General features: G+C 39.8%; 1 protein-coding gene across 3 annotated transcripts; it reads right to left on the reverse strand.

Annotated features, from left to right (window-relative positions):
- Positions 1–2313: 2313 nt before the first annotated feature.
- On the reverse strand, positions 2314–24579 carry LOC137502965 (uncharacterized). Of its 3 annotated transcripts, XM_068230226.1 has the most exons (4): positions 24511–24579; positions 19686–19826; positions 6470–7447; positions 2314–3553 (listed from the first exon to the last, which is right to left on the reverse strand). In XM_068230226.1, the coding sequence occupies exons 2-4, from the start codon at positions 19753–19755 to the stop codon at positions 2634–2636; spliced, it is 1968 nt and encodes a 655-aa protein (XP_068086327.1). In that variant the 5' UTR covers positions 19756–19826; positions 24511–24579; the 3' UTR covers positions 2314–2633. The 3 variants fall into 3 exon arrangements, 2 of the variants coding, with proteins under 2 accessions (XP_068086327.1, XP_068086328.1); XM_068230227.1 differs by lacking the exon at positions 19686–19826; XR_011018966.1 differs by lacking the exons at positions 2314–3553; positions 6470–7447; positions 19686–19826 and adding an exon at positions 17312–17989.

Genomic DNA, 24579 nt, shown 5'->3' on the forward strand with positions numbered 1-24579 from the left:
AGCACTAACCTCAAAACAGCAGCTTCAGATTGCACTGAACTGGTTACGTAGTGGTACACAGTAGCATTCTGTTTCTGATATACATGGTATTTCAAAAACGACAGTCTGCAGAGTTATGTCAGCGCCAGATGACACCCTTCCTCATGATATCGCATGATGGTTAGCTGACTATGGCGAAATGCTGCATTTGTCATATTCGCTGAACTTGGCGGTATTCCTTTAGTTTGTGGAGTACTTGGTGGAACGCCAGAAATTGATGCACCAAGTGCGTATGAACCAGCATTTGCTGATTGTTATGGGAAACATTCCTTGAATCTAATGCTCATATGTGGGCCACATTTAGAATTATACAGTTGATAGCTTGGTTTGGCGACCACGGGGCTCATAGCTGAGTCCTGGCATTGCTCCCACTTATTTGTGCCACTTCCATCTAACCTATCCGACCTCCCTTGGTCAACTCTTGTTCTTTTCTGACCCCGATGGTATTAGGTTGCGAGGCCTAGGGAGTCTTTCTTTTTCAGCCCTTCGTGGCCCTTGTCTTCCGTTGGACGATACCTTCATTTTGGAAGTATCGGATCCCTTCCATTTTTTTATCTCTGATTAGTATCATATAGAGGATGGTTGCCTAGTTGTACTTCCTATTAAAACAATAATCATCACCACCACCACCACTTAGAATTCTTATTATGTTGTGAGAATTAGCCTGGTAGTGTCAACGATGCTAGGGCTCTAAGGCTAAGTGACTTGAACAATAAGATGACTGATGGTTGGAGACTTTCTTCTGGTGCAGTTCTGCTCGGAGACCCAGTCTATCCTTTTATGCTCCGCTTATACCACCGGTAAACCAAGATGTTGCTAGTCTATCTCAACAGAGATTTTTAAGAGCACATAAGAAAGAAAAAGAAAGGAGGGTTATAGAGTGCGCAATAGGCTGCAACCCAAAAACTTTCCAGAAAGAACATTTCTTCTCTCACATTACTCTAAATTTTTTTACCGGTACCCATTCTCCTATGCACCGAAAGTCAGAACAACGAAAATATCAAGTGACCCTATTGAACATATGGATTAATATCCAGTTGTAGTCAAGCAATAGCCTACTGCTGGGAACAAACACAAATCAAGAACAAATGCAACAAACCGATTCTAACCTCCAATTGGATCAGCTGACTAATTAACTAATATTATGAGTGAAGACATTTTATTAGTCATGTATACACCTTTATGAAACAGAATTTGGTTAACCAATAAATATTTTTATGTGTTCTAATAATATCAGTTAAGTTTTATGATGCAGGGCGATACAGAACACTGTTCCTTCCGAACAGGGTGTTGGTAGACGCCGAGTGCAGGCGATACGGAGCACTGTTCTTTCGGAACAGGATGCTGCTAGACCAATCTCGCTGGAGTGCAGGCGACACGGAACACTGTTCTTTCGGAACAGGATGTTCCGGCGTACTGTTCACTTAGAGACCAGTTCCGAGTACGGAACAGTTCCAAAATAACTGTTGTGTTATTTTTTGCCCATCTCTAGTGCTAAAGGTGTGATTTGTATGCACCATCTGTTGATAGCCGGTGATGTGAATATCAGTCGCGTTCTATTTCTTGCGAATGTAAATTTTTACCACGTTCTATTTCCTAGCGATTGGCATATAGGGTACTCACTTTTCTATTTAAATCAATCAAAACAGATCTTCCTTACGTTTTGTTTGTAATTGATTTTCTGATATTACATCTATATCATCAGCAAAGGCAAGACATTCCACCTCAAATCTTCCTTTCCCTTGCCAGAAATGGATACTTAGAATATTATTTTTTCATGTAATCTAATTTCCCATTGCCTCATGATTTTGTTTAATACCAAATTAAAAAGAATTGGTGAAACTCCATCACCTTCAATTCGGGTCTCAGAAATTTTTTAACCTAAAGGGCGAATTCTACCATGTCCAAAAAAGGAACTTAGATGCGAAAATTAAGAGTTTTTGCAAATTGTACGTATATCACGACCACGTGGTAATTGCTGCAGGTAACCACTCCGCCATCGTCGATCTACACATGCGCTTAAGATGTACCAACCTAACAAACGTAACCACTTGGCGACCGCCTTCAACCCCTAACGCCAATACCTACCTGTTTATTGACGCCGAAAGTAAATCATAGGATTACATTTGTACGTCCAAATTGCACATGTGGTACACCTGCGAGAATGTGACGTAAGCAAGAGCCGCCAACCCTTCCTCGTGGCAGGATTGGTATTGGTGCAAGCTTACTCTTAATTGAAATAAACAGACAATTTCTTCAATGTTATTGTTAATTATTATTGATTAAGTAATGATCATATTTTACAGCTTAACTATGTTGTCATTCATCACGGTTAAATTGGCATACTGTGTATAGGTAACTTTGATAGAAAACCAGCTTCATTCTGTGAATAAGTGATTTCCTCTCTGGTCTTATGGTCCTGTGGTTTTACCCTTTAAAACAACACCCACAATCAGTCTCAAACATCAACATTAAAAGATAGAGTGACAGAGGTTAAATAGCAAAAGTCAGTGGAAGAAATGGTAGATTCAGCTAAGAGTTACTATATACACCTCACAGTTTCTGGATCGATGAGTATAAAAAGGCTAGAGTTTTTAGTATAAATCCAGTTCACTACTGAGAATCCGAGAAATTGCAATGGCTTTCTTTCTGATGTCTTTTGGATATGGATTCTTCATCCTGCCAGAGAGCAACGATGCAATGCCGTCTTCTCCACCTTCGATGTAGATACTTTCTAAGTCATTGTAGGTTATTCCAGCTTCAGCGAACTTCACTGCCATAGATGTCCCCATAAAAGGAAACTTCCTCTTTAGTAATCTCTTCTCTCTGTTTGTCTGTTTGTCAGTCCAAAATTGATATTCTAAGTTGGAGAGAGAAAAGAAATGTTGCTGGAATGTTTCTGGTTGAACTTCGGCATGTTTCATTAGCTTTTCTAAATTTATTGCATCAACTATAGCATTGTGACTACCTGTCGAGATTTCTTTACCCAGGTTGTCTTGCACAAGTTCCTGTAGTATGTAACTCTCACCAATTTCCACTCTTCCAGGAAATACATTTCGGCACAGAGGAAATGCATCTATCATACCTGCACAAACTTTCCTAAACTCTTCTATCAGTAAAAGTTCTGATAAATCACGGAACAGTAAGAAAGAGTCATTGTGCCTGTAATATATGACCAGTACAACACTGTTGTTTGCACTTTGGAGGAACTTCAAGAAATCCTTCCAAGCATCCATCTTCGACACAGTTTCAACTCTCTCTCCTCCGAGGTAAAGAATACCATCTTGCTTAGATAATCCAGTTCTTTTGGTAGCCTTTTTCGTTAATCTTCCAATGGGGCACACATATCTTGAAAAGCTTTTCTCCGCAAAATAAGCACCTATTTGACATACTTCTGAGCTTCTCACAAAGCCTGTTGCTTCCAGGTCGAAGTACACCAAAGTATGCTCAGAAAAGTGATGACTTCCTCTGGGGTTCTCATGGTTGTCCTTGGTTGTCATCTTGTTAACTGCAACTGATTAAAAAGCCTAATTTTATTATTATTATTATTATTATTAAGGTGGCCATAGGGCCATAAAAATGTAACCACTGAATAGGCAATGAGGATCTGTGGAATCTCCCATTTCCAAGGATATACAATACATGCCAATATGTACTATCTATAATAATGACAGCCAGAGAACATCTTCAGGCAACCTCTATGGTTCACAACCATACTTGTAACTCGGAGCCTGCTGCATCCAAGGCTAAATGCCTCTGACAGTCAAGAATGGATGGAAATCTTTTTGGTAAATTTCCACCACTTGGTACTAACCAGGGAAGACTGCACTTGGATAGGGTGCGCAGTCGCTTGAAAGATGAGTCATGTCTTAATGTCTTAAATTGCACATATTGCTTTTATTTGCTCCACCAAAAGTTCAAATTAAGTCTACCAGTGTCGGATAATACAGAATGACGGATAAGTGAAGGTCAGTTGAGCGAGACTCTACTGTATAATTAACAAATAAGATAATGTAATTTGTTCAATTTATGTGCAAATGATGTATGCTAATAGATGCTTTTATTTTGCTTTTAAATAAATTATTGAAAATTATCTAACAGTTGAATTAATAAACACAGGTGAAGCTCTGGTTACATGCTAGTGTTTAAAATACAATGCCCCTTCCAAATTATGGTTAGCCATATATTCAATCTCCAACTCATGGTATTTGTAACTAAAGTTTTAACCTGGAAAACATGGGGGGTTTCTGGACTTCGTTAAGGCAGGAAGAAAAGGAATTATTAAAAATCATGGTTGTGACAGATTATTATGATCAACTCCAACATTTGATGTTGCCAGAGTATAGCTTATGAAGTACATCAAGTGCCGTGAGCTGATGTAGCGGATATTGAAAGCATCACTCATGAGAGTCATGGGTAAAAGGGATGATTTATCTGAAATGCAAAAGGCAATGCTATTGGCTTTCATGTCATGTGACCGGGCGAGTTGGCCGTGCGCGTAGAGGCGCGCGGCTGTGTGCTTGCATCCGGGAGATAGTAGGTTCGAATCCCACTATCGGCAGCCCTGAAGATGGTTTTCCGTGGTTTCCCATTTTCACACCAGGCAAATGCTGGGGCTGTACCTTAATTAAGGCCACGGCCGCTTCCTTCCAACTCCTAGGCCTTTCCCATCCCATCGTCGCCATAAGACCTATCTGTGTCGGTGCGACGTAAAGCCCCTAGCATGTCATGTGGCAGTGTATAGAACAAAGTGTAGTTTGTGACCTGTTTACATGCTGCTTTCGTTTTATGAGTGGTCAAAATAACAATACTATTGCAAAGAACCAAAGTGGAAATTATGGAGAGAGACATGCCATTAATTCAAGAAGTGAACTTTGGCTACGAAAGTGTGTGAGGTCCGACTGACAAGCTAGAGTGCCACAACCGACCGACCGACCTACCTACCTCCTCTGATGTGTATTTAGGGTTGCTGGCCATGTAGCAGATTCCTTATCAACTGTATACCAGGTATTTTCTTAAATTATATTAAAGAAGCTGGAAATTTATCAATAATATATCTCTTAAACTTACTCCAATCCTACTCTTCCTATAAACTATGAAGGTAATCCCAAAAATAAGGTCTCCTATACTGTCAAAAGAGGCTACTAAATGTGGAACCTATCACATAAATTGTATTTTCTTTCGGTAAATGTACGTGTCTCAAAGCTTCAGTAAATCGTGAAAATGTATTTATATTTTTTTTAAATAAATACATAGACCTGTTTATTTCTACAATGATTTACATCATTTTACAGCTTGAACATTTAGCTACTTTTCTACATAATCTCCATTTCGGTCGATGCATTTTTGTAGACGCTATGACAGTTTTTGTATACTCATTTCATACCAGCTTGCCGTCATGCTGTTCAGGAAGTTGTGAACCTCGTTGTCGGTGCTGGCACCCATCTTGTGCACACCTTACAGTATTTCAACTTTTCCGTTAAAATTCTGTGAGCGGCGCTTCGGGAAACCTCAGGAACCAAAGTGGAGAAATCATCCAGGGTGATCCGCCAGTCTTCACGCATGATTTGCTCAACCTTGATGACTGTCTCGATGGAAATTGACGGTCTCCCGCTCCTTCGTTTCTCGTGAATTTCAGTCCGACCGGCTGCAAACTCTCTACACCACTTATGAACATTGTTGACATCCATGCATTTGGCAGTAACATCCAACGGGAGCTCCATTCTCAACGGCTGCCAAGCCAAGACTGAGTGCCTCAGCGCAGCGTGTGCATGTTTATATGCGAGCGCAGGGAAACACTCTTCACAATATTGTGACCAACACCCACATGAACAGAGTTCTGTATTTATAAAAAAAATAGGAGACCTTATTTTTGGGATTACTCTCATAGTATTTTCCCCAGCTTGTCCTCTTCAATTTCAACTTTATTTTCACAGGGGGTTTTTTTTTCCCTAATTTTGAAAACTCCACCCAAGCTTATACGTCTACAAATGTTACTTCAAGCCATCTCTCCACTGACAAAACATTTCACTTAGTCGAGCTGTTTATTCTCTTTATTCCCGAGTGATCCCAGCATAAAGTTCGCGACATTTTTTAAAAACTGTTATTTTGTCAGTAATCTCCTGGAACAATTCGTGCTGGATATGCCACTTTTTATTATTGTATGTTTAACTTTGAGTAGATCTAAGGTTTCCACCACGTGAGTTGGCCGTACAATTAGGGGAGATAGTGGGTTCGAACCCCACTGTCGGCAGCCTATTTTCACACCAGGCAAATGCTGGGGCTGTACCTTAATTAAGGCCACAGCCGCATCCTCCCCACTTCTAGGCCTTCTCTATCCCATCGCCGCCATCGCCAAAGATAGCAATGCTGATTTGTATGCACTTGCTAAGGACAAATGTATGAAAAATAAATACATACAGTTACTAACCTTCTTTGCGTGAATGTGGGGGCACATAGCGGTCGGTCGAATGCTGGCGACTGCCCTCCAAGTCCAGACTAGCAAACTGCTGCTCTAGAACTGGAGTAATAGCAATGATGTCCTCTTTGATGGCTTTTGGATCTGTAGTCTTCATCCTGCGAGAGAGGAACAATGCAATGCCATCTTCTCCACCTTCGACGTAGCTCCTTACTAGGTCATCATAAGTTATCCCAGATTTAGCCATCTCCTTCGGCAGTCCTAAACTTGTTAAAGGAAATTTCTTCCTTAGTAATATTGTGTGCCTATTTATCTGATACCAATATTCCAAGATGGAAAGAGAAAAGAAATGTTGTTGGAACATTTTTGGTAGAACATTGGCATGTTTCATTAGCTTTTCCAAATTTATTGCATCAGCTATAGCACCGTCAATACCTGCTGAGATTTCTTTACCCAGGTTATCTTGCGCAAGTTCTTTTAGATTGTAATTCTTGCTAGTTTTTTTACTTCCTGAAAATATATTTTTGCTCAGAGGAAGTGTAACTATTATACCTGAGCAAAGTTTCCTAAACTCCTCCATCAGAGAAAGCTCCGACAAGTCACGGAAAAGTAAGAAACATTCATTGCGTCTGTCATGTATAACCAACACAACACTATTGTTAGTACTTTGGAGGAACTTCAAGAAGTCTTTCCAAGCATCAATGTTTGACACAGTTTCAACTCTCTCTCCTCTAAGGTAAAGAATACCATCTTTCTTAGATAATCCAGTTAGTTTTGCAACCATTTTTGCAACTGTTCCAATGGGGCACACGTATCTTAAAAAGCTTTCCTCCGCAAAATGAGCCACTATCCGACATACTTCAGAATTTCTTCCAATGCCTGTTGCTTCCAAGTCGAAGTACACCAATGTATGCTTAGAAAACTGATTATTTTCACCAGGCTTCTCACTGTCGAGAAGGCCGTCCTTGGCTGTCATCTTGTTAACTGTAACTGATTAAAGAGAATTATATTATTATTATAAAATAAGTGGCCACAGGGATATAAAAAGGTAACAACTGAATAGGCTATGGAATCTACATAATTTCCCATTTCCAGGGATATACTTTGTTTTAAGTACCATGACCCTGTTAAATTATGACTAGGCCATCCATATATTTAATTTCCAACTCCTAGCATTTGTAAGTACAGGTTTCTGGACTTCATTAAGACACAAAACAAAAAGCGAGACTAAAAATCACAGTCAAATCAGATTATTAAGATCAGCTCTATGATTTGAAGTCGCTAGAGTGTTGCTCATGAAGCACATGGCGTAGCGGATATTTAAGACATGCCATAAGCTGTCTACACGTATCACTCGTTACTGCCATCGGTAAAAGGCGCGATTTATCTGAAATGTAAAACGGGTAAGTTATCAGATTTGTACCAAGTGTAGCAGTATGTAGGATAAAGTGAATTTTTTGAACTGTACGTATAATTTTCTTCCTCTTCACGTTAGCATTTCCCCACAGGTGCAGCGTCCACTCTTCTGATCGAAGAATGCCATTTTAAGCAATCAGATGCAACATTAGGTGTCAGTTGAACATTTCAAGAATTTTAAGAATATAGTTAAATATTGTAAAGTGCTCCACCTATTCAACACATATATTTATTTTGATCTAGAACATGTCTCTTTCCCCTATGGGACATCATCAGCTAGAATATTTCACAAAATACATCAGATATAAAATTACATTAATAGATTGATAAGACATATACAAGTATATCAGGAAATAGAACCTATAACGGATTTCATAAGAAAGAAGAGAATATCATTCTTTGGTCATCTGTTGAGAACACCTCAAGACAGGTTAACACGCAGAATTTTGGAGAAGCTTTGGAAACAAAACCAACAACCTGTCTGGATAAAAGAAATAATAGAAGATATGAAAGAATTAGGCATAACCCTGGAGGATATAAAGTAAAAATAAATAATAAAATAAATTGAAGAACAGTAAAATTAGATTCCTACCAAAAATTTATAAAAGAGGAACAACTAAAAGGGTAATTTCAGAAAAACAATGAAAACGAAGCTCAGACAGAATGAAGAAATACCGGAAGAACAGAAAGGGAAAAAAAACCCATAAAACATCATAGAAGACCGGACAGAAATGGATTACCGGACGAGTTGGCCGTGCAGTTAGGAGCGCGCAGCTGTGAGCTCGCATCCGGGAGATACTGGGTTCAAACCCCACTGTCGGCAGCCCTGAAAATGGTCTTCCGTGTTTCCCATTTTCACACCAGGCAAATGCTGGGGCTGTACCTTAATTAAGGCCATGGCTGCTTCCTTCCCATTCCTAGGCCTTTCCTGTCCCATCATCGCCATAAGACCTATCTGTGTCGGTGCGACGTAAAACAAATAGAAAAAAAATTGACTGCAGTGGTCCAATGTGGCCGTGAAAGTGAAATAATAAAAAAATACAAGGACGTTTCAAATAATATAACTGCAAACTTGACTAAAGTTCCAAGTCATGTTGTCAATAATATCAATGAGAATTGTTCATAAAATTCTTGATGAAGAAGTCCGTAAAACTAACAGGTGCAATCATAAAAACATTGTAGAATGACCTTTGATGTTGAGTAAAATCCTTGAATTACAATATTTCATGACATAAAGGATTGTTACGATCTTTAGAAGTAGTTCCTTTAAATTACTTTGAAGAATGAGTTGCTTCCGGATTCTAAGTCAAAATGGTAAATATAGTTGTAGAACTGAATATGTTAAGTTTCCCTGTTATTGGCCCGAGAGGACAAAGATGACTCACCTCTGCTGAAGTACGGGTCTAACTCCTACTATATGACAAGTATGAAGAGCAGCGATGACAGGGCTCATTCCTGACATACTCCAACTCTCACATGGAAGCTCCTAGTGAGGCCAGCAAAACACCTCACTCTGCTACAAGTATACTCATGAAGCATTCGGGCTCAACAAGATAGAAGGTCTAATAACTTAATAACTTTTTATTTTATTTTAAGAAGGGACATGTTTTGTCTCTTTCTTGTGAGACATCTTCAGCCTAAAAGTATAATAATAATAAACACACAATAATCTTAATAACACTAAAGAACAATTACTTATCCTTAAAATGTTTAGAGAGAAGATGACTCAATCTGTCATATGTAAACACAATTTTAAAAGCTATTCATGTTGTTAGAAAGTTGTCATAAGACCAAATTACTAAAGGATGAAAGTCTCCTTGAGTTTTGATCCTCAAAATACAAATTAATGTGTTGATCATAGGTCATTGGTAGCAAGCAGAGGAGCAAGGACATGTTTGTTTAGTTCAGACAAGTGTAATGCTGTTTTAATTTTGACAAATTTGGTACCAGCTGAAATTGAAGAACTTGACAGTTAAAAATGGTTCGCATGGTTGGATGGGATTAAAAGAAGAAATTCTGATTTATATGAAAGGTCTCAGAACTATAGCAGTGTATATAAGAACTTAAGGAAAGGAGAAATTTCAAGAACAGAGAAGAAAGTATTTTAAATTTTAGCATATATGGACTAACTTAATAGGTTTTATTCATTTTATGAATTGAAAATTATTCTATATCTAAAGTGTTTACTAAATGACATAGTAAGTGTAAGTGAACAGTTTAGACAGAAAGAAATATTTTTTATTTCTTTTTTAGGTGTAATCTCACCGCTGGATACCGTGGTTCAAATCCCAGTCACTCCATGTGAGATTTGTGCTGGACAAAGCAGAGGCGGGACAGGTTTTTCTCCAGGTACTCCGGTTTTCCCTGTCATCTTTCATTCCAGCAACACTCTCCATTCTCATTTCATAGCATCTATCATTCATTAATAAATCACTTTGGGAATGGCGATCCCATCGTACTAATAGCCTTTATCTGCTTCATTCATTACATCCCTGACCCAGTCAATGACTGGAAAACAGGTTGTGGGTTTTCATTTTCATTTTAGGTGTAAAATAGGGCTCAAGGAAAGCAAAAGTTTTAAGAGTAGAGCAGATTTAAAATTTTAGTATATAGTGGCTAACTTAAGTGTTTCATAGAAATTGAATATAAGTCAATACAGACAAGATTGAACCAACACAGTTAAAATAATCAATTCTAGATCACAGTGTTCTAAAATCAGAAATAATCTTGAATTGGGTTAATGTCATCTCAAGTTGGAAGCTTGAGTACGTATGTGTCTGGTTAAACAGGGCTTGTTTTTCTTGATGGAATTACTCAATATGCTAGTTATGTAGCCGGACAATTCGTGCGATCCACATATTATTGGTATATGAAAGGTTCTGAAAATTTAAAAAATGGTCTGGCTACATAACAAGCATATTGAGTAATTCCACCAAGAAAAACAAGCCTTGTTTAACTAGACACATACGTACTCAAGCTTCCAACTTGAGATGAAATGAAAATCCATGAATGAATGGAATGAAGCCCCCATCTAGTGATGAGGATAGGAATTGTGCCGGCTGCCAAAGCCTGTTGCACTCGTCTGGGGCAATGATTAATGACTGGCAGATGAATGAAATGATATTGGAGAGTGTTGCTGGAATGAAAGATGACAGGGAAAACCGGAGTACCCGGAGAAAACTCTGTCCCACCTCCGCTTTGTCCAGCACAAATCGCACATGGAATGACCAGGATTTGAACCACAGAACCCAGCAGTGAGAGGCCGGCGCGCTGCCGCCTGAGCCACGGAGGCTTAACTTGAGATGACATCGACCTAATTCACGATTATTTCTGATTTTAGAACACTGGGATCAACACATTCATTTTTATTTTGAGGATCAAAACTCAAGGAGACTTTCATCACTTAGTAATTTGGTCTTATGACAACTTTTTAACAACATGAATTGCTTTTAAAACCGTGTTTACATATGACAGATTGAGTCATCTTGACCCTTAAACATTTTAAGGATAAGTGATTTTTTTTTTTAGTGTTATTAAGAATACTGTGTGTCTATTATAATATTCTTAGGCTGAAGATACTCACAAAAAAGAAACAAAACATGTCCCTCCTTAAAATAAAATAAAAAGGAATAACATTGTAATGTATTGTAAAGGTGGAGTCACTCAATTAATAAGACCTTCTATCTTGTTGAGGCTGACCCCCCCATGGCACTACAGGCCTTGAAGGGCCTTGGCCTACGAAGTGACTTCTGCTCAGCCCGAAGGCGTGCAGATTACAAGGTGTCATGTGATCAGCACGATGAATCCTCTCAGCCATTATTCTTGGCTTTCTACACCGGGACTGCATTCTCACCATCAGATAGCTCCTCAATTCTAACCACGTAGGCTGAGTGGACCTAGAACCAGCCCTCAAGTCCAGGTAAAAATCCCTGACCTGGCCGGAAATCAAACCCGGGGCCTCAGGGTAAGAGGCAGGCATGCTACCCCTATACCACGGGGTGTTGAGGCTGACAATACGGATTAATTATGAAATTTATTTATTGTGGTATTTGGGCCCAGTCGATAAGCAGCTCTTGAATGTCAAGGTCACACAACGCATACCAGATAAGCTGATGCAGAACACGATTGAACACTTCCTTTAGGTCAAGGAATGAAACGTGTAATTACTTATTCTTGTTTCAATGTTTCTACAGAATTCACGTTTGAATCAAAGGTATCGACTCCGTTTATGAAACCACACTGGTTGATGCCCATTGTGACAATGTCTCTCAGACGCCGATCACAAATCTGCTCAAATATTTTCATCACATGATGCAAGAGGCTGACTGGTCGATGCAGTAGTTTGAACTGTCTACTACTACCCAGCCCTCTTTCATTTGCAATGTGGGGTAAACCGAAGGACCATGGACTTGTGGCTTGTCGACTGGTACAGGTCTCGAATGCCATACCCTAATGATTTCATCCCCTGACTGGTTAACTGGTGCATATTAGAATTTTCCATTTTTGTCATGGCTAGCCAGTGTGTGACCTTTACAAAGCACGTTGTTTATCTCAGGATCACCCTTGACCTTTCATGTTTAAGGCCTTGGATGTCGATTTGACCAAGAAAGGTGGTGGTGATTGTTATTTTAAGAGGAAGTATAACTAGGCAACCATCCTTTATATAACACTATTATAATTAGAGAGGAAAAACTGGAAAGGATCCGTCACTTCAAGAAATGAAGGTATCGGCTAAAGAAGGCAAGGGTCACCAGGGGCATGAAAGTGAAGGACTCCCTAGGCCTCAAATGCTCTAATACCGTCGGGGCCGGAAAAGAACAAGAGTTGACCAAGGAAGGTCGGATAGGAGAGATGAAAGTGAGGAGCCTGACAGAAGTAAGTGAAAGCAATGCTAGGACTCAGCTCAGGGCCCCATGGTTGCCAACCCACGCTCCAACGTTCAGAGCCCCTGGGCCCCCTATTAGTCGCCTCTTATGACAGGCAGGGGATACAGTGTGTGTTATTCTACTGCGCCCACTCACAGGGGGTGACCTAGAGAGGTAAACAAGTCCAAACTGTACACATCACTAGTCACTTCACTGAGAGTAACTTTCTATATAATTTGACAGCCATGTCCCGCCGTTTTTCCCGTAGGGTGACAATGTGACGCTCTTCCTGAATGTCGGCATTACGTTTCTACCAATGGGCACCTGCGATAAGGCAAAGGACCTGGTTTTGAATGGACTGTACGTTATTCGGGTGCCAATCGGTGACAGGCATACTCCCATAGCGGTCTGACTAGTGATGTGTACAGTTGGGGTTGTTTTATGTGGAAAGGCAGTACTCAGCATTCAATGAAAATAGAAAATCCACAGCCTGTTTTTAGTCATTTGACCGGGTCAGGAATGGAATTAATGAAGCCCCCATTTAGCGGCGAGGATAGGAAATGTACCGGCTGCCAAAGTCTATCGCACTCCTCTGGGGACTCGGCATTCAATAATGGAAATACATTAGAGACTCTGCTGTGGGCCATGGCTAAAATTTATTTGAAATGCTCACGACAAATCAATCCTCAGTCTAGGATGACACCAGATAATTGGCACTCGAAGACCATCTAATAAAATGGAATTCTAAGTTCCCATGGAGGGAATTAGATATTTTTCCACCAATAGAGCATATCAAAAATCTGATCAAAAGTTAGATGTTGGCTTTTCAGGCATTTGCTCTATTAACCAGCGTTTCGTCTGAGGTCCGACACTAGACTCATCAGAGTGGGATGTGTCAGACCCTACCCACTGACGCTGGGGTGTATGCAGGTGAACTTATCAGAAGCCTATTTATGAGGCACAGTCTGATAACTGCATACGGGTGGAAAAATATCTAATTCCCTCCATGGGAACTTAGAATTTCCATTTGGAATTGCTAGGCGGGCATTAATTCCATTGTGGAGTTTTATCTCCCGTATGCAGTTATCAGACTGTGCCTTATAAATAGGCTTCTGATAAGTTCACCTGCATACACCCCAGCGTCAGTGGGTAGGGTCTGACACATCCCACTCTGACGAGTCTAGTGTCAGACCTAAGACGAAACGCTGGTTAATAGAGCAAATGCCTGAAAAGCCAACATCTAACTTTTGATCAGACCATCTAATAACTTCTCCAAAGAAGTTTAGACCGCCATCGAGTCTATCTTGACATTTAGTGAAATATGTAGCAATAATTGAAATTTTTTTGATTCTTCACTGCTCGAACGAGGGTACGAGTGTGGAGATGGTGTCCTGGAGATACTGTTCAACTCTGGGTGCATGCCATGATACTGCTAAAAGATTAGCTTTTGGAGGTTTTGGCTTGTCGGGTATGTAAATGTTGAAAATGCTGTGTGTTATCATACTCCCCTTTGGCAAGCATGCCTGCTGTGATTTTGCAGCACCTTCCTAACAGTTATTTGAAATTTACTCTTAGGGTGGTAGCTCGTAATGAGAGCAGTTAGGTGGGGTAGAAAGACAAATTGCTTCCTTTTGTAAATTAGCCTGTCATGGCAGAACTTGCCAAATGCTTGTGTAATGTCCAGAAAAAAAAACAAACAAAAAAACCTGTATTCCTATTGTCATTAAAGATTTTATTGGTGGTGGTGGTGATTATTGTTTTAAGATGTACAACTAGCCGACAATCCTCTATACGACACTAGTCAGTGAGAAAAGATGGAAGGGACCTACATTTCGAAGAATGAAGATTCAGTCACAGAAAGACAAGGGCCACGAAGAGTGTGAAAATGAAGGATTCCCTAGCCCTTAAATGAATACTGTTGTGTCGGAGCCTGGAATGACTGGTGGGAAATTTGATGCAGTTGATAAGAGCTGCCTTTTACTCCTGTAAATTCCACCACTTGATCTGATCACGGGTGATCTTTGTTTGAAGATTTTCAGATCTTCATATTAGGGACTATCAGCTAACATTGCAGGGCATTGCACACATCGTTTACCGCTGTAAAGCTGCATCGCTGAACAAGAATGAAGTCGATCTGGTTGCTACAGCCAACACTGGCATATGTGATGAGGTGGCCTGTACGTTTTTTAAATATGTATTACTGATGATGACCCAGGGCGAGCCTCAACTACCGGGCGGGTTGCAGGTGGCGGATAGCGAACGGCCCTCAAATATGGCGGTTAGCTGCGAATAAGGGGAAACCCAAATAAGCAGTCCCGGACCGAGGCAAAACTGCTGCCTTGCAGAGAGGGAGATACCTCAAAGGCTAAGGGAAGAAACCCTGACAGAAAATCTAGCAGGCCGAGGGCTATGAGGGAGGCAGCACCTCCCACAAGGCTTTGGAACTAAGGCTGATAATCCAAGTATCCGAGAAACAATTATTAAAAGAAATTACAGAGGGAAAACCGGATTGATTAAACTGTTGACGACCAAGCGAGGAAAAAGGACTATGAACATAGCAACCTGGAACGTACGGGGACTAGCTGGCAAGGAGTTCGAACTGTTGTCAGAAATGCTAAGAGCAAGGCTGAACATATTGGCAGTAACAGAGACAAAGAAGAAAGGCAGTGGGTGTGAACAGCTAATGGAACCAAGCAGTGGTGAAAGGTTTTTAATGTTTCATTCAGGCGTGGACAAGGAACAGACAGCAAAGGGAGGAGTCGCCATAGTTATCCCCGAAGGCTACAGACATTACGTCAAGTGCTGGAAATTCATCAATGAAAGAATGATGTCAATGACTTTAACTCTCAACAGCAGCACCAATGAAGATACTACTTTCATTGCCGTATATGCACCAAATGAAGATAACATCTCAGAAGAGAAAGACAGGCCTACAATAATGAAAGCTCATGAAATTGATCAACAATAGCATTATACTGACGACTGGTTTTATGTGATATGCTTTGTCTCTTCTGTCGCCACTCATCTCTCCGTTTTAGACGTAAAGACAATCATGACAAAAACCATAGCCAGTTAATACGACTGAACAATATTTCCATGTCAGCATTGCTCGGCGTTGACATGGACTAAGTAACAAAAGTCGAAATTCATGAACTCTTATCACAGACACCCCCTGTGGGTGGGGGCGGTACAATAAAACAAACGGTATCCCCTGCCTTTCGTAAGAGGTGACTAAAAGGGGCCCCAAGGGCTTGGAACTTAGGAGCTGGGTTGGCTACCACGGGGCCCTTAGCTGAGTCCTGGCATTGCTGGCACTTTTATCTATCATATCCGACCTCCCTTGATCAACTCTTGTTCTTTTCTGACCCTGACAGTATTACATATGGAGGCCTAGGGAGTCTTTCATTTTCACTCCCTTCGTAGCCCTTGTCTTTCTTAGGTCGATACCTTCATTTTTCAAAGTGTCGAACCCCTTCCATTTTTTTCCCTCTGATTAGCGTTATATACAGTAGTTGCACTTCTTCTTAAAACAGTAATCACCACCATTATTATCATAGTCGGTGCGGTAAAACTGAACATTGTATTCTCTATAACTTCTGTTATGTAGTACTTTCCAGTAGGACAAATAACATAGGTATTTAAAGAATTAAATTTTAGGTGCTTTCCCCTAAACTACCATTTCATCCAAGGAGAATAAAATTATTTATAGCCTAAATTGTAACGGTACTTTCCCCAACTTTACATACAGATTTTAATTATACTGTCTTCAGCCATTTTCTCGTGAATCACATGCATACATACATACATACATACATACATACATACATACATACATACGTACATACATACATACATACAGACAGACAGACAGACAGACAGAAATATAAAAGTGCATTTCCTTGTTATTGTGGACACAACCAATCCAGAAATACCGTTCTTTTTAAATTCTGAGCAATGTACAGACAAAACTCTTATTTTACGAGGGGATACTAAAAAATAATCGGAATAACATTGCCGTGGGCGAAGCCTGTGTAGTACACATTTCTGCCGCTAGGCGTGTATAGCCCAACTCATTGCCGCCTGTGTTGTCGACCTGGCCTGTTCTGCTCATCTGCAGTGATTATTTTTTCTAGCGCTGTTTTGTTCTTGTTTTGTTTTTTATGTTGGCAAATTTAAGTGAACAACGTGCAAACCTTTTATTGGGAAGTTTAAGAAGATTGTGCAACAGTGTTCCTCAAAAAAGACCTGATTTGTGGTAGACAGGAGATTGGTTCATCCACCACAACAACTCACCTGCACACACAGCCATTCTGTTAGACAGTTTTTGGCTAAAAATGGCATGGTTCCACTGCCCCACGCCTGACCTGGTTCTGTGCAACTTTTTCTCATTTCCACGCATGAAAAGGAGCATGAAAGGATAGCGATTTGACAACACTGAAGAGGTTAAGAAAAAAACCAGGGAGGAGCTGTCAGCCATTTCTAAAGATGGCTAAAAAAAAAAAAAAGTTTTGAACAGTGGAAGCACTGGTGGGACAAATGTATTGGTTGTAATGGAGAGTATTTTGAAGGGGATAAGGTTGTTTTGTAAAAAATTTGAAAATATATAGCTTTTATTTATTTAAATATTTTAGCCAAAATAGGACTACTTAATCAGGTTTATGGAGGTTTTTCTTCTTTTTGTCAGCCATTGTCATTTTACATAGAACTGTTCTGACTTCATCACATTACATCTAGCGACTTCTTCATCTGATGATGATTCAATATGCACTTATTTTTCATTTACAAATACCGTATATCATATGAGTGTAAATTTTATTCATGTTTTGTAACTTTTACCTTATTAATTAAGTTAATTCTAGAGAACTGAAGATGGCGTAATGTGGCCGAAACATGTCCTGTTATTTAATAAGATGCTTTTACAAATTTGAACTATAAATAAACTTATAAGTACTGACTAGGTGGAACCAATATACCAGTACTAGTTTTCACCTTGTACAACATAACAGTCAACACAGATCCAAAATGAAATGTACTGTATTTCATGAAATAATACACAGCATTATTTTTCTGTGTAGGAACTTTTAAAAACAGTTTTAAGTACATCTGTAAAGGCATTGTAACTGTCAAAATGCCTCTGATTTCCAAAAACGTACTTTCTATTGAATAATGTGTATTTCTTCTCCGAATAATTGTTGAAGAAGTGACTCCAAAGGCAAATGCAGAATCCAAACGAGAGTTGAAATTGTATTATCTGGTGTAGGAATTAAAAAAACAATTTTTGTAAGATGAACAATTGCTTTTTGTTGTATGATGTTAGTGAAACTTTTAACAAATACAACACAGCAAGATGTGAAGTGTTCAGAAGGATGGGACTGTATTCAGCATGGTGCAGTCAATGACATGGGTGCCCATATGCCACTTTGTAGGAGGGGGCCTAGACCTGGGGGTATGTAGTATTTTTAATATTTTGGAAGGTGAATGGCGACTTGTATTCTGCGGTATCCCCTGCCTGTTGGTGGGGGAAGGGGGGGGGGGGTACTACCACTTCTACGTAATACCGACTTTTAAATCATTTTCTTGAAAGAAAATCACCTGACTACATTAGATTTTTTCCTTTCCTTGAGTGCTAGCCCCCAGGTATGGGCGCCCATGGTCAATGATAGAGGTGGATAAGGAACGTGTTAGAGATGCTGAAGAGCATGGAAATATTGGCAAGATAGAGGAAACAAGTACAAAGAGAAAACTAGAAGAGAGATTTGCAGAGGATGGAGATGATCCATCCCATGCAACTGGAATGTTCTAAAAGGACTGGACAAAAGAGTGGATGAATGAGTGGCTAAATTTCTAGGAAACAGAACTCAAAAGAATTACAGTAGGTGAAGTGTTAAGTGATCATGTAATGATTAAGTGGGATGTTCCCCAAGGTAGTTTTATTAGACCTTTATGTTTTTATATAATACAGTATGAGTCTTCTGTCCCTTCGAATATAGCTTTAGGCCACACTTTACACACAGGCATTTTATAGACAACCTACAAAAATCAAACCATTCCAGTGTGCACATAATACGGATGTTATTTAACACAATCCATAGTGCTCCACCGACCTTATGCCATGGATCAGGGAGTAGTAGCACTCCTGAATGAACTCATTAGGCAACAGCGAATGAAAACATTATAAACGTTGAAGTGTGCATCAGGTCTACGCCAAGCGTACTGGTCAATGTGTAACCTCAGTTGAAACCAGCAGTTAATTCATGGGCAGCCTCATAAATGGCAAGCCAGTTCAAATCCCCGGAGGGGCTGTTTTTTATTTTGCCTTACTTTGGGGGTATGTTGTCTCAAGTTCACTAACGCAGTATGTGTTGTACATCTGGAGCACGCCCTTGAACTGAGACTCAGACTTGCTGGAGCCTCCGTCACCAAGTAAACATGGTCGCCATGTGCTCTTCCAGTCCTATTTAGTGTCCTTTTCAGTGTTCTATATGGCAGGTAATAGTACAAAAACCTAGTATTTTTGCACCTCTACTCCTTCCTTGTACCCTAATGAACAGATCTAATAGCATATCACTGCGCCTACAAGTGAACTGGAGATAGTATGAATGTATACCGTAACCAAAAATGTTTATAATAATGAAATGTGTATTTAAAATGTACATAAACAGTGGATTTTTTAATCATCATGCTACTTCTTAATGTACATTTTATTTTTCATAATACATCATCCATTTATGTATTTTTTCTAGTTATTCTTAAAATGTCTTTAATCAAATTAATTATCCAGCCAGGTGATGACAGTTCAAGACAACTAAAATATGTTCTGGTAAAATTAATATCTCTCCACTATGTATCAATAATGTAAAGTTGTTTGTAACAGAGTACTGAATGGTGGAACAACATAATTTTTTTTTCTCTTACGAGTATTGAGCTTAAAATTCATGCCTTTTTACCTCCCGATAATTGAGGAAATTGACGAATTGGAAGCATCTTCTGTGAAGGATGCCAAGACAGAATTAACATCAGCAAACTTGCAAGCTGATCTAAGCTGCATGATGTGCCATTTCTCTGGAATCCCCAGCTCCATCACAGAGCTATTGGTAAAAATTAAACCGCTAGTGTAAACGGTCAACATTGTTAGACAGACTGCATTAACTTTCTAGGGAGTGTCAGGCAGCGTAAGCCAAGCAGTGAACTCAAACTAAAGTGTGTGCTTGAACACAATCCATACATACATACATACATACATTATCATTATAGACTGTTATGCCTTTCAGCGTTCAGTCTGCAAGCCTCTGAGAATTTACTAAACGTCGCCACAATCCTCGATTTGCAACTAGTGTTGTGGCCTCATTTAGTTCTATACCTCTTATCTTTAAATCGTTAGAAACAGAGTCTAACCATCGTCGTCTTGGTCTCCCTCTACTTCTCTTACCCTCCATAACAGAGTCCATTATTCTCCTAGGTAACCTATCCTCCTCCATTCGCCTCACATGACCCCACCACCGAAGCCGGTTTATGCGTACAGCTTCATCCATCGAGTTCATTCCTAAATTAGCCTTTAAAAGAAATAAGTTTCATAATGATAGATCCGTATTGAACTGTGATTACAATAGAGTAAAATAATATATTATTATTGGTCCACCTTTTCAATACAAAATGAAAATTACATAGGGACTAGTTTCGACCTAGTAATAGGTCATCATCAGCCTGAAGTAAATTAAAGCGTAAATATCGAAGAAAACATAAACAATGTAAACACAAGTACAGTCTTTTTAAAGGTACATACCATGTGGGAAGTTGAGTAGAGATATATTAAAAATAATAACTCTTCCAATTGACGAAGCACTGAGCGGAAGTTATGTAAAGTTCGGTGCGCCGTATATTATAAAAGACCACTGTGCACTAAATGATGTAATAAAGAAGAATAGTAGGTTGAATGCTGGCTTCTTCTTAGCTGTTGTATATTCGAAGAAGCCAGCATTCAACCTACTATTCTTCTTTATTACATCATTTAGTGCACAGTGGTCTTTTATAATATACGGCGCACCGAACTTTACATAACTTCCGCTCAGTGCTTCGTCAAATGGAAGAGTTATTATTTTTAATATATCTCTACTCAACTTCCCACATGGTATGTACCTTTAAAAAGACTGTACTTGTGTTTACATTGTTTATGTTTTCTTCGATATTTACGCTTTAATTTACTTCAGGCTGATGATGACCTATTACTAGGTCGAAACTAGTCCCTATGTAATTTTCATTTTGTATTGAAAAGGTGGACCAATAATAATATATTATTTTACTCTATTGTAAATTAGCCTTTATCTCCTCATTCCGAGTTCCCTCCTGCCATTGTTCCCACCTGTTTGTACCAGCAATCATTCTTGCTACTTTCATGTCTGTTACTTCTAACTTATGAATAAGATATCCTGAGTCCACCCAGCTTTCGCTCCCATAAAGCAAAGTTGGTCTGAAAACAGACTGATGTAAAGATACTTTTGTCTGGGAGCTGACTTCCTTCTTACAGAATACTGCTGATCGCAACTGCGAGCTCACTGCATTAGCTTTACTACACCTTGATTCAATCTCACTTACTATATTACCATCCTGGGAAAACACACAACCTAAATACTTGAAATTATCGACCTGTTCTAGCTTTGTATCACCAATCTGACATTCAATTCTGTTGGATTTCTTACCTACTGACATCAATTTAGTCTTCGAGAGGCTAATTTTCATACCATACTCATTGCACCTATTTTCAAGTTCCAAGATGTTAGACTGCAGGCTTTCGGCACAGTCTGCCATTAAGACCAAGTCGTCAGCATAGGCCAGGCTGCTTACTACATTTCCACCTAACTGAATCCCTCCCTGCCATTTTATACCTTTCAGCATATGATCCATGTAAACTACAAACAGCAAAGGTGAAAGATTACAGCCTTGTCTAACTCCTGTAAGTACCCTGAACCAAGAACTCATTCTACCATCAATTCTCACTGAAGCCCAATTGTCAACATAAATGCCTTTGATTGATTTTAATAATCTACCTTTAATTCCATAGTCCCCCAGTATAGCGAACATCTTTTCCCTCGGTACCCTGTCATATGCTTTCTCTAGATCTACGAAACATAAACACAACTGCCTATTCCTCTCGTAGCATTTTTCAGTTACCTGGCGCATACTGAAAATCTGATCCTGACAGCCTCTCTGTGGTCTGAAACCACACTGGTTTTCATCAAACTTCCTCTCAACGACTGATCGCACCCTCCCTTCCAAGATGCCTGTGAATACGTTGCCTGGTATACTAATCAATGAGATACCTCGATAGTTGTTGCAATCCTTCCTGTTCCCTTGCTTATAGATAGGTGCAATTACTGCTTTTGTCCAATCTGAAGGTACCTTACCAACACTCCACGCTAATTTGACTACTCTATGAAGCCATTTCATCCCTGCCTTCCCACTATACTTCACCATTTCAGGTCTAATTTCATCTATTCCTGCTGCCTTATGACAATGGAGTTTATTTACTATCCTTTCCACTTCCTCAAGCATAATTTCACCAACATCATTTTCCTCCTCCCCATGAGCTTGACTGTTTGCAACACCACCATGATGATTTCCTTTTACATTGAGAAGATGTTCAAAATATTCCCTCCACCTCTCCAGTGATTCCCTGGGATCTGTTATGAGTTCACCTGAATTACTCAAAACACTGTTCATTTCCTTTCTTCCTCCCTTCCTAAGATTCTTTATTACTGTCCAGAAAGGTTTCCCTGCTGCTTGACCTAGCCTTTCCAGGTTATTACCAAAATCTTCCCATGACTTCTTTTTGGATTCAACAACTATTTGTTTCGCTCTGTTTCTTTCATCTACGTACAAATCCCTGTCTGCCTCGGCCCTTGTTTGGAGCCATTTCTGATAAGCCTTCTTTTTACGTTTACAGGCTGCTCTCACTTCATCATTCCACCAAGATGTTCGCCTTTTCCCATCTTTACACACAGTTGTTCCTAGGCATTCCCTTGCTGTTTCTAGTACAGCATCCCTGTATGCCACCCATTCACTTTCCATATCCTGAACCTGCTTACTGTCTACTGTTCGAAACTTCTCACTAATCATATCCATGTACTTCTGTCTAATTTCCTCATCCTGGAGATTTTCTACCCTTATTCGTTTGCAGACAGATTTCACTTTCTCTACCCTAGGCCTAGAGATACTTAGTTCACTACAGATCAGATAATGGTCTGGATCATCGAAAAATCCCCGAAAAACTCGTACATTCCTAAAAGATTTCCTGAATTCAAAGTCTGTTAAGATATAGTCTATTATGGATCTGGTACCCCTAGCCTCCCATGTGTAGCGGTGAATAGCCTTATGCTTGAAGAATGTATTTGTAACAGCTAAACCCATACTAGCACAGAAGTCCAGCAAACGCTTCCCATTCCCATTAGCTTCCATATCTTCCCCACATTTACCAATCACCCTTTCGTATCCTTCAGTTCTATTCCCAACTCTCGCATTGAAATCGCCCATTAGCACTATTCTATCCTTGCTGTTGACCCTGACCACGATGTCCCTCAATGCTTCATAAAACTTGTCAACTTCATCCTCATCTGCACCCTCACATGGTGAATACACGGACACAATTCTTGTCCTAATTCCTCCCACTGACAAATCTACCCACATCATTCGCTCACTTACGTGCCTAACAGAAACTATGTTGCGTGCAATGGTATTCCTGCTAAAGAGCCCTACCCCAGACTCTGCCCTTCCCTTTCTAACACCCGTCAAGTACACTTTATAATCTCCTATCTCTTCCTCCTTATCTCCCCTTACCCGAATATCACTTACTCCTAGCACATCCAGATGCATCCTCTTTGCTGACTCAGCAAGTTCTACCTTCTTTCTTCCATAAGCCCCATTAATATTGATAGCTCCCCATCGAATTCCATTTCGTTCGCCAAGTTGTTTCCAAGGAGTCCCTCGCCTGTCAAATGGGAGTGGGACTCCATTACTCCCATAGGTCCGAGGCTTGCTTAAAGTGTTCTGAGCTCGGCAAATTCATGAAGCAGGATGCTGCCCTACTTGCACATAGTCCAAGTGAGGATCTCTCCTCTAACGGGTTATGGACCACCGGTGAATTGTGTAGTCCTGGCCGCCTGAGCACAAGGAGGGCCACGACTCAGAATATGTCCGAGATGCCCACTCCCATTCCATAGCAACTGGTATCCCGACTCTCAGGACCACTTACTAGGCCACTCAGCCGTTGCCCATGGTTCACGAACTAGGACGTGACTACAGTAACCCACAAACATGAACCATAACACAATCCAGAGTAGAAAAATATTTCAACTATCTGTTCTATTTTAAAAGGAGATTCAGAAATTCCAGTACAAATTTTCTGGTATCCATGAAATTGCTCCAATGAAGTTTTGTCTAATAACTTCATGTGAGGTGCAAAATATTTTGAGAGGCAATAGAACAGGGTTCATTTGGGAAAATCTTGAAAAAATATACAGTATGTTAATCCATTATAATCAAAGTTGTGTGGAGGGTGTCTTAGATGGAGTACTCTTAAGTATATATTAAATCGGCGCCCTAGTAATTAGATTTCGAAGGCAATTAGAGTAGATGTAATAGTTACAGAGAAATGAAAAGGTTAGCACAGGGAAAGGTGGTATGGTATGAAGAGCTGCATCAAAACAGACTTTGTAATTTTGATTTTTAATGTGACGTAGACACTGACTATTACAAAGATAGATAAGAATATTTTCTTACCAAGCTTAGTGTTGGGCCGATGTATTTACAACACTACTTATATGCCCATACTCTTATTCAACTTGTCTC

Source organism: Anabrus simplex, chromosome 14 (assembly GCF_040414725.1).
Source record: "Anabrus simplex isolate iqAnaSimp1 chromosome 14, ASM4041472v1, whole genome shotgun sequence".
Lineage (NCBI taxonomy): Eukaryota > Metazoa > Arthropoda > Insecta > Orthoptera > Tettigoniidae > Anabrus > Anabrus simplex.